General features: G+C 32.1%; 1 protein-coding gene across 1 annotated transcript in view; it reads right to left on the bottom strand.

Moving 5' to 3' along the window:
- Positions 1-720: 720 nt before the first annotated feature.
- The window catches only part of Smp_175020 (Amiloride-sensitive sodium channel,putative), a gene marked incomplete at both ends in the record, with an annotated part of 44,261 nt that continues 33,474 nt past the window's right edge, over positions 721-11,507 (bottom strand). The window contains 5 exons of the mRNA XM_018790555.1: positions 721-736; positions 4,881-4,941; positions 9,848-10,114; positions 10,358-10,612; positions 10,730-11,311. Of these exons, the coding sequence (XP_018646185.1) occupies positions 721-736; positions 4,881-4,941; positions 9,848-10,114; positions 10,358-10,612; positions 10,730-11,311 (1,181 nt within the window). The remainder of the gene's footprint in view (positions 737-4,880; positions 4,942-9,847; positions 10,115-10,357; positions 10,613-10,729; positions 11,312-11,507) is intronic.

Raw genomic sequence — 11,507 nt, 5'->3', positions numbered from 1 at the left:
TGGTGGTCTAGCTTCAATTGACTCACGCTTTCAACTGATATTTATCATTACCTATTTATGTGGAAATTTTCTTTGAAACAAAAAAAAACAAAAAACAAACAATTACAAACAAACAAAATTGATTTGTTTTTTTTTTAAGTTAACAACAAAAATAACCGTAACAACGAAATAAAATCAATATTGAATAAATGACATAATTTAAATCAATAAATTCATGAAGTAATCATTGTAAAATTTTTTTCAGAAAACAAAAAAACCAAAGTGTAAATCAATATCATAAGAGAAAACATTAGTGAACACATGTATACAAATATATATATATCAGCGTGGAGAGGAGATTTGTAGCTCAAGTGGATGATTTTGATGGAGTTTTGTTCTCTCAGCTGGAGAGAACAAAAACTCCATCAAAATATATCAGTGTTTATCTGCATTCAATCTGAGTAACATTTATTTATTGTGCATAGAAACATTTAGTTTATATCTATTTTTTGTTTGTTTTTTTTTCTTCTTTAGTAACCAAGGGAAAACAAAAAAATGAAACAAAATTTTTATTAGTGAATAATTTTACACTTTGAAGTGACATTAATTATATTAATTAAGTTAAATCGAGTTAGTTGTCATAGTTACAAGATTCGTATTTTCTCTTTCATTTGTTTTTTGGCATTTTGTTGTTGATTTTGTATAATCATTCTTTAGTAAAATGAAACATTGTGATCTGTATTATTGATCCGTGAACCTGTCAAAGTTAAAATAAATAATTTATTTAAATATTGTATAAAACTTCAATTCTAAGGAATAATTGGAAGCACTGGAAGCACTGCTTCCAGGTTTTCCATGGTAGTCTAGCTTCAATTGACTCATGATTTCAACTATGCAAATACTGAAATCTCCACAAAACCCCTTCTAATCTAAGGAATATGTAAATTATATACATATAGATCGTTTCAGTTTATCATCTTAGTTCACAGGCACGAATAACTAAAGCGTATCATCAATGATAATGACAATGATTGATTCAAATCCCTATTGTATAGATAGTAGTGGTCCTTTCACGTTTATAGATGCTTATTGTTTACAAGTACTTACCTGTATGAAAACTAGATCTGAAATTTTCTATAAACTATCTTTCATAATCATTATATGGAACTCAAAACAACTGTCAATTAATTTCAAAGTGAGAATCTTCCATAAGAACGTCAAGTTAGTCCTACTGTACGGAACGGAAACGTGGAAAACTACTACATCCATCGTCAAGAAGGTACAAGTATTTGTAAACAGTTGTCTACGCAAAATACTCAACATTCACTGACTGGATACTATCAGCAACAGCGTTTTATGGGAGAGGTCAAACCAGCTTCCAGCTGAAGAGGAAATTAGGAAAAGACGTTGGAAGTGGATAGGACATTCATTAGGGAAATCACCAATGTGCATCACGACTTAATCCCTAACTTGAAATCCGGAAGGAAAGCGGAAAAGAGGAAGGCCAAAAAACACACTACGCCAGGAAATAGAAGCAAATATGAAAAGGATGAATGTTAACTGGAAATAAGTAGAAAGGATTGGTGAGGACAGGGTTGGATGGGGAATGTTGGTGTATGGCTTATGCTCCTGGACGAGGGTTTACAGGCGTAAATAAGTAAGTAATCTTAATTTTGTTATCCATTCATAATGTATTTTATCAGAACTACAAAAATACTTCAAGTTATGAATAATAATGGAAGTACACGATTGTTATCATTTTTGTTATTCTGCTGTTTCATGTAATAAATGATCACTTGTCGAAGGTGGAATTTAGGACTGTCAGTTAAATTTCTATTTAGAACTTATATTTCTGTAACTTTTATTAGGATAACTTTATGAGAATTTTAGTTTATAGTGAATGAGAACGCAAATGGGGACAATCGGATGTATGTGAACACAAAATTACAGAGAACCATACTAGTAAATACTTTATTTGTAAAATGTCAATCAATTGTCTGGAACTTGACTGTTTCTTTTGCAAATATCAGTCAATCGTCTTAGACTTTAATGTTCCTGCATTTCCATAAAAATTGCTTTCTGTTTCCGTTCTTTCCTTCTTGATCTTCTTGACCTTCTGCTATCAAACATTCTATTCCTAACTACCGTTATATACTAATTATGTCGAAATAGGTAGAACACACCACAGTTTATTTAACTTTTCGAACATGTTCGGTACTTGTAAACGTATAACGGACGGAAATTCTTTACTCTCAAACATTTAGGCGGTTCTTTAGTTTACACTACTTAGTAATGAATGTTAACTTTTAAGTGTTTTCTACCCATATCTTTCTCCATTACATATAAATATGTAAATATTTCGTGACATCTTTTTCCGTTTATACAGTCACATGTCTACGAGCAAGCAAGGATGAAGCCCTCTGATTAGTTGGATTCGCCCATCCACATGAAGACCATTATAGGTAACCTATCCTTCATTTGTTGTGTAAGTATTGGTTTAGTTGAGAGAATCATATGCAACTTAGCTTAGTAAAATGTCCTTCATTAGATCTTTCAAGTAGGCGTGTTAGAATGTCGCAGGCTATATCCTTTTTTAAAATCGAATTTGAGATAAAGGGTTTCCTTGCTGAATGTGTCGCACTTTGTCCAATTTTATTATATTCTGATAAATTAATGTTGACTAGCTTTTTCATGATAACCGTCATGTTGTAACGTATTCTTTAATTAATCTATTTCACCTACATTATCTTCAGAGAAGAAAAGTTTGACTTTATGTCTGAGACTTTTACCCAGGTGATTTACATAAATCCGGTTATTCCAGCAAGTAACATTCATCTTAACGTGATCATTTGAATAGACAAGTTCTGTCATAGCAATTACGAACACATTCAAAGAAAGGAAAAGTTGTTAAATCTTACGTACCTAATTTTAAAAAAACTGTCGATATAGTACAATCTTATTCTGTTATTCTTGTTTAATTAGGTCATAATCACTTTAAATGTATAATGTTTACTAGCATTATACATTACTGATGACGGTAACTTGTTGCGGGTTTCTTTATTAATCGGTTTATACGTCATTAAAAACACAAATGTAGCAAACAGGAAAATGCGTTTGTTTAGACATTTGGTATTGTTTACTTTCATCTTTTGAATTATTCATGATAACATTTTTCGTTGTTGTTTTCTTAGTGGGTTGTAACACGTTTATCAAAGATCATCATATCTAATGGCATGTTTTCAATTTATAGAATTGATAAATAAAGCTTTTAACAGATATAAGCTGTGACAGGATTCGAACCTAAAACAACATGAACTCTAGTAATTAGGTAACAATTCCTAATCATAATATAATTATTATAATAAATCTTTGAACTATCCCCAAATGCCCTGGTAAAGCCGAGAGTGGGGAGAGTCCGCACTCCCTCTCGAAATGCTCTCATATGGCCACGCGTATATAGCCTCTACCAGGGAAGTCCTACTCACTTCCTTCTCATGGTATCACTGTTGTTTACGAAATTGAGAGCATGAAAAGCGAATGTCCAGCACTATAACCGGTTGGTGGACACGGCGAGTCCACCTAAGGAAGTTTGAAAACCCTGATTCCAAAGTAATGGTGCATATGGGCTTCAGCATCCTAAGGGAAAAAATGGCGTATGAATCAATTGTTGGTCACCGGCTACCATGGGACTGCATCTCCTTACGATGCTCCACCGCCTTGTGGATCAGACCTTTAGGTCAAAAGCTCTGGGTGTATTCTCCTAAGAAAACCACCTGCTTCAGTTTGGGCACCTGGGCAGTATCACAGCCCTCACACAAATCCAATGAGATTTGTGTGGCGCACATGTATCTGGTGCCTCCTTGTACCAATATTTATGTGTCTAAATAAATAATAAATAAATAGAGCTTGATACATAGCCCATATAAATCATTACTATTCAAATAAATTCGATGGTTTTGCGTGGTATTCGTTCTGTTTTCAATATTTGGACTCTTTTTTTATTACCTTAGACAATGCCATTTTCAGGACAAAATCTTATTTATCTGAAAAGGAATCAGTATATGTTTGTGTCCGTTGTCATGTCAACAGTATATATATGAAAGTCTTTTTCTCCTTGACATATCGACGAAGTAAAGTTCGGAGATAATTTCTTAAGAGCATTGTATATGGAATTCTGGAAAAGGACTTTTTTTCTTTAGGATTCCCTATTGTTCAGTATTTTAACAATAAACTCATTTGATTAGGAATTAAATTTTAATCAATGAAATAAAATCCCCATCAAAAGAGATAAAGAGTTAGTGTCATTTCCTTTTCATATCACCCCATACTTATCATTTGAAACCGTCAATAACTTTTCTTCTACAAGATTCTATACAAAATAAATGAGCATTGACATTTTGTGAGTTGGATTAGGAATAACTAGGAGACTGTTATAGAGGAGAGTTTTAATGATTTGATGAATCAATGCTTTTTACTGTCAAAATCAGTGAATAAAATGCTAATTGATAGGTGATCTCAATGGTATAATGTGCTCGAGTGACAGCTAATCATTAGCTTATATTACTGGCTTAAGCCCTCAAAAAGATTAGAAACTAAAGATAATGCCACTAGTCTAATGAATAGATTTTCCATGTAATAAGACGATAAGTTTTTACACATAATATGAGATCCAAATAAACATAGATGATTAGGGGAAGTTAGTTCGTAGATCACTCGTTATTAAATCAATTGCGACCTGACTGTTTGTGTTCAGTTTCGAGTAACATGTTAGGAATATAACATTTTCGTTGGTCAATGATTCACCTGTAAACATACATGTACTTCTGCTAAATCCAAAGTATATGAACTATATAAATATGTATGACAATATATACATATCAGTATCATAAACGGAAACTTACATTACTTTGATCCGTATTCTATTTTGCTGTAATAATTTGATCAATTCTTCTCTGGAACATACTATAACATAATCAATACATAATAAATGCAAGTAATAAATACCTAATATCATCCACAAATTATTGACAAAATTGATTAAAAAGGTTATCCTTTTGAGAAAGAAAACTACTTACTTACTTACATACGCCTGTTACCCCTCGTGAAGGAGCATAGGCCGCACACCAGCATTCTCCATCCAACCCTATCCTCGGCAATCGTTTCCAGTTCTTTGCAGTTAACATTCATCCTTTCTATGTCTGCTTCTATTTCTGGACGTAATGTGTTCTTTGGCTTTCTTCTTTTCCGCTTTCCTTCACCATACCGGGCTAGGGAGTGCGTCGTGATGCATTTCGACGGTTTCCTTAATGTATGTCCTATCCACTTCCAACATCTTTTCCAAATTTCCTCTTTAGCTGGCACCTGCTGCTTTGTCCTCTCCCATAAAACGCTGTTGCTGATAGTATCCGGCCATTGAATGTTGAGTATTTTGCGAAGACAACTGTTTACAAATACTTGTACCTTCTTGACGATGGATGTAGTAGTTTTCCACGTTTCAGATCCATACAGTAGGACTGTCTTAACGTTCTTATGGAAGATTCTCACTTTGAAATTAATTGACAGTTGTTTTGAGTTCCATATGTTTTTCAATTGTAGAAATGCTGCCCTTGCTTTGCCAATCCTCAGCTTTACATCTGCATCCGATCCTCCTTGTTTATCAACGATGCTTCTCAGGTATGTGAATGTTTTCACCTCTTCCAGAGTTTCTCCATCAAGTATGATTGGGTTGGTGTTCTCCATGTTGTATTTGAGAATCTTGCTTTTTACCTTGTGAATGTTAAGGTCTATTGATTCAGAGGCTGCTGCTAAATTTGCTGTCTTTGTCTAACCCAGTGGTAAACAAATACACAAAAGAAATCGTTTCACAAACGTTTTACAATCATGCTAACCTTGTCAATTTTTATGAACATTATGTCTGAAGGCTATATGTCAAGTAACATCAACACATACTGATTTTTAACTCTGCCTGTAATCGACGATACTTTTCCACTCAACTGTCATTGCTTACTTCTATGTTTGTCTTGGAAACGAATTAGTCTTGGAAACCAATATTGTCCTATTTTATTTTACTCATTATATCTTTAATCACAATAAATTGTATCAAGTTCATGATATCAAGTGACTATTGATTTCAATCCAAAGACAATAAACAACAACAACAGTCATTTGTTTTATTTAGAAATCAAGACAAAAATAAATTTTCTGTCAAAGTTTCCATTGTCATTTGTTCTTTCATTAAACTTTGATGACCTCATCTGTTATTGTTTGTTTTTTTTTCCTTAAATGAAATGTATAAAAGTATTGGCAGATAAACCATTGGGAATTATCAAGTCTTGAAAGGAAATATCAACTAAATATATATTTCTTTTATTTGAAATCATGATATAACCATGATAAGAATGGAAAATAAAATCCCATTGATCATATACCATTGAGGTAATAAAGGCATTGATCTCATTTCATAGTTGATTTCTAAAACAAATAAAGTCATATTGAAAGACAGATTTTTATTTATATGACCGAATATTTGGTCAAAATATTAAGTCATTTAAATAAAATAGGGTCAGCAATATGGATCTACTAGATTAAAGGCAAATTAGTAGTGTTTAGGGTTCTTGATATTGATAACAGACAGTTGAACAGGAAAACTCCTCATTCTTGTTTTAAACTGTAATACATAGTACCGATTGGTTTATAAAATGAAATACAGGCTAATATAGTTTATCTACTCCATAGTGTTTAATGTATTTTGATGATTATGTATTAATCACATGACCAAATGTCTTAGATTCAATTCTAGTTGAGGTATTACATGTGGGCTACTGAGTGGTCTCATACCAGAACGAAATAGTTTCAGTTGGTTAACGACAAAGTATCTCATGACACGGATGTAAAACGTTCAGTCGACGAGTTTGTATTCAATCAATAATGACTGAAACACAGTGTTGAAATTGTAGGATATAATATTGAAGTTCACTTGGTAATGTTTATTTGAATTTTCCCATTGATGTTTAGGACTACAATTGATTAGTCTCCTATTGGCTTATGTGCATACTGTGCGAATTGCCTCAATATTGCCTTAATTCACAAACATTATAAGCAAAGATGGATAGTGGCTAGCAGTGGAATCTGTTCCACAAACAAGTGGCTTTCAGGACTCAGTGGCTTAGTGAACTACGCGATGGCGTCTGAAGCGAAAGGTATTGGGTTTGAGTCCCAGAGTGAATATCAACTCAGAGATGCAGTTACATCCAGCTGATGAATCCCAAATGGAACGAAACGCGCATTCTGGATTCCACTGCTAGCCATTATCCATCTTTGCTTGCATTATTAAAGGTTTAATTTCCATTTTTGTTGGGCATAGTTATCCATACTATCAGTACAAATTTATTTTACATCAAACTGAACTTAACTTTTGTTCAGTGTAAACTTTAATCCACTAGTTATCGCAATATGCTACCAGCTACATAATACAATTTCGTATGTATTTCACAGTATTCAATAAAATTTAAACGCTGGCTAGCAGACAAACTTTAATTGAACAATGAAGTTATACACTGTACAAAAAGCTACTACTTGATATAATGAAGTTTTAAGTAAACACAATTCGAATTGTTAGTTAGAAAATTTTTTCATAACCAGACAGTTTGCCGGAGGCAGTCAGTTAAAGTTTAATAAAGTTATCCATTATCAATGACTGTGTACTTTCTTCAACAGTATTCAACATTCAGACAGTACTGCTTAGACGTCTCGTTTATTTTCTTGTATTTATTAGTTTATTCTTCTTAATAAAATCAGGTATCATTGATATCAATAACTTGGAAGTAGTTGATGGCGGCCTGCTTGAATATCTGGGCTACCTGTTCTTAACATCTAGATATTTCAACAAGTCATGTTCTTTTTATATAGTTGAAATCATGAGTTAATTGGAGCTAGACCACCATGGAAAACCTGGAAGCGCTGGTTGGCCATTTTGTGCTATTGTGGGACTCCCCAGCAGTGCTCATCCACGATCTCCCCTTCGCAAGTTTCGAACCCAGGACCTATCCGTCTCGCGCGCGAGCGCTTAACCAATAGGCCATTGAGCCGACATCCAACGGTGTTAATGTCTAACCTCAACCAATCCACGAAGTTATATTTTCTCTTTGTATTGCCACATCATTATGTCTATTAACCGCACAACCTATTCAAGTGAGTTAATGAAACGTTCATGACATTACTCTGTACAAAAAAACCGAAACAGAGACAACGTGGCTGCTGACAGTATGCTTCGAAAAGGATTTACATCATCTAGATGTCGATTCCTGAACTTCGAACATCTAACTGACGACCACTCAATGTCTATCTTCAGAACCGATCAGGAAGTAAAAAACGGAAACTTGTTGAAATACTTTCTGCTGAACATTCTACATTGTATCAAAAATATAATATTGCATAAAGCTAATAATAATAACTTTATTCACCGTACAAGTACAATAATAAATTCTTATGCAAATAGTTATAAATGTTGGTAAATACTTGCTATAAAAGGTATATGAAACAGTCAGATCAAGATAACCATCAATTTGTTTGATCAAATCATTGTTGTAGTTTGGAATAGAGTTAATTTAAGAAATATTGTAGTTCATTGAGTTTCTTGAAGATAAACATTTGTGACGAAGCAGCAATAATCACAGATCTTATATAACTTGGTACCATGTAAAGTACAATACCGTAAAATTATATGAAGTTGAAGATCGATCAAGAACTACATTTAATGTAGAAAATAATAGTATAATCATTTTGTTTAAACGCATCGTGGAGACTACCTTTGGTTTTAATTGTCTTCTAACATTAGTTGTTTTAACATAAAAAATGAGAGGACGCCGGACAACTGTTTTTATTCAACATAGGACACAGATGAGCACACCCATAACTCTACTTGAATGATGGAACCTATGAGCTTCAAATGTTATGTTGTGACAACGCACAGTATGCACATACGCCAATAAAAGACTGATCAATTTCAGTCCTAAACGTCAATGGAACGATTCAATCAAACAATACCAAGTGAATTTATTACACAGTGTTAAGATATTTTAGTTGTGTATTGATTGAATGTTAGATAATTAATACCTTTTGTATATATCAATATTTTTTACTAAGGTCTATTGTCAAACTAGTGAAAATCTATTCTTCCCATGTCATTCAAAGAGGTAGGAGGCACAGTTTTGATTGAGAAGGTATCCACTGATTACTTCAATCAATTTCATTGATAATTCTTTTTCATGTTTGACCCATGCTCAAAATGTTTGGACAACTAGATATGACTATTCAAAGTGTACAATGGTAGCAAATTACTTTGTTAACTAACTTCATATCAAGTCAGTTTCATGAAATAAAAGCAACAGTTGAAATTAGACAACATCACATTAATTTCTGCCTAGTGTATACATGTTCTTTAATAATTCATTTCATTTTGCATAAATAAGCATATTGACCATTATTTCGACAAGCTTATTTCAAATATATACCATCAGCAACAGCCTACTGTGAGAGAGAACAAATCACCTTCCAGTTGGAGAGAAAATTAGGAAAAGACTATAAGTGGATAGAACATACATTGAAGAAATCATCAAACTGCATCACGAGGCAAGCGTTAACCTAGAATCGTGAATGAAAACTGTAAAGAGGAAGGCTGAAGAACACACTGTGTCGAGAATCGGAAGCAGAGATGAAAAGGATTGTCCAGGACATAGTTATATCTAGAATGCTGGTGGTTGGCCTTTACTCCTCGACGAAGAGTAACAGGCGTAAGAGAGAGAGTCAGGAAGAGAGTTAAAACACAATATCTTTTTATACAAAAATTACAATGAAACCTTCAACTTACTAGTTGTAGTTTCACCATACACACATTCTTCTCCCTCTTCATCTCCTTCTTCTTGAAGTTTATTATTATGATCTAATGAATTGGTTAATTGTTTTGAATTATTTGATTTAATCTGAAAAGATTTTCTTATATTATCATTTTGTCTATTTTGAATTATATGTAATGGTATATTTGTACTTAACCATATAGGTAATATATATAAATGATTTGATCCATTTATATCATTCAAATTATGTTCATATTGATTAGATAATGAGAGGGTATGCTCTTGAGTATCGTCGTCGTCATTATTATTATTATTATTATGATTAGTATCTGTATGATTACAGTTATATGAATGTTCTACTCCAATAGATTGTTCAATATGATAATTATTTTTATAGGATGATAAATGTGGATCATTTTTTGACTGATCCATAGTTCGTAACTCATTATCATTATTATTATTATTATTATTGTTATCAATATGACTATCATTAAAATGTAAATTTTCTTGGGTAAATTGTATACCATTATCTATATATTCTTCCATTGAAGCATCATTGGCAGAGGATACATTAGCTTTGATTCTATTATCGGAATAACTAAATTTATGATTATTATTCTCACTACTGATATCATTACAAATGTTAGTAGTAGTAATTGTAGTTATTGTTGAATTCATCATACTATCTATATTAACATTTGGTATTATATCTGTTATATGTCTATTAGCTTGAATAAATGGTGTAGTTAAACATTTCTGATCATTCATTTTATGTATATCTGATTGAGTAATATTACTATTCGTATTATTATTATTATTATTACTATTATTACTATTATTAGTATTATTATTATTATTGATTGTATTGAATGGTATTGATTTTTTATATTTGTTACTAGGATAATACATTAATATAAGTGCTTCTAATAATTCAAATAAAAATATACAACTAAAACCAATAAATAATGAACATAAACCACCAACTTCAGAAAATAATTTAGCTAATGAAAAAATTTCTTCTTCCATAGCAACTTGTACACTTTCACTACGTACTAATTTTAAACGACTTGTTAATATTGGTAAACCATCTTCATAACCAGGTAAACGTACTTCACTATGTTTAATAAATTTAGTTTGTATACATGGTAATGGACATGTTTCATATGGGATTTGTTCATCTTGACATTGTGTACGTTCACATAAAAAATGTGTTTGTAATGCTGTACGATTAATAGATAATAAATCTAATGTACATGTACAATTACAATGATATGCTACTTTAGTACAACATTCAACCCAACCACATGCTTCACGACTATATAAAAATTCTGTACCAAATAAACTAACTGTATTTGTTTGACTTAAATATTGTTCTTTAGTTTTTTGTTTTAAACGTTTTAAAGCAAATTGTAAATAATTTGTTGTATCACTAACAAATGTTTGTTGTTTATTTTTCATACGTATTGTATCCAGGTAATCTAGATACCATTGATGTTGATGATGATTATCATTATCATTACTGTTATCATTATTATTATGATCATAATGATTATTTCTATTATTAGTAATTGTACTAAGATCATAATCATTAATTTCATTGAGTATTGTTGAATTATGGGATCGCCTTCCCATGACACCATGTTTTTGTTCTTCTTCTTCTTCTTCTCCTCGTTC

The sequence above is a fragment of the Schistosoma mansoni genome (genome assembly GCF_000237925.1).
Source record: "Schistosoma mansoni, WGS project CABG00000000 data, supercontig 0062, strain Puerto Rico, whole genome shotgun sequence".
NCBI lineage: Eukaryota > Metazoa > Platyhelminthes > Trematoda > Strigeidida > Schistosomatidae > Schistosoma > Schistosoma mansoni.
The sequence above is the reverse complement of the archived record's forward strand: the minus strand, read 5'-3'. Positions and strand labels throughout refer to the sequence as shown.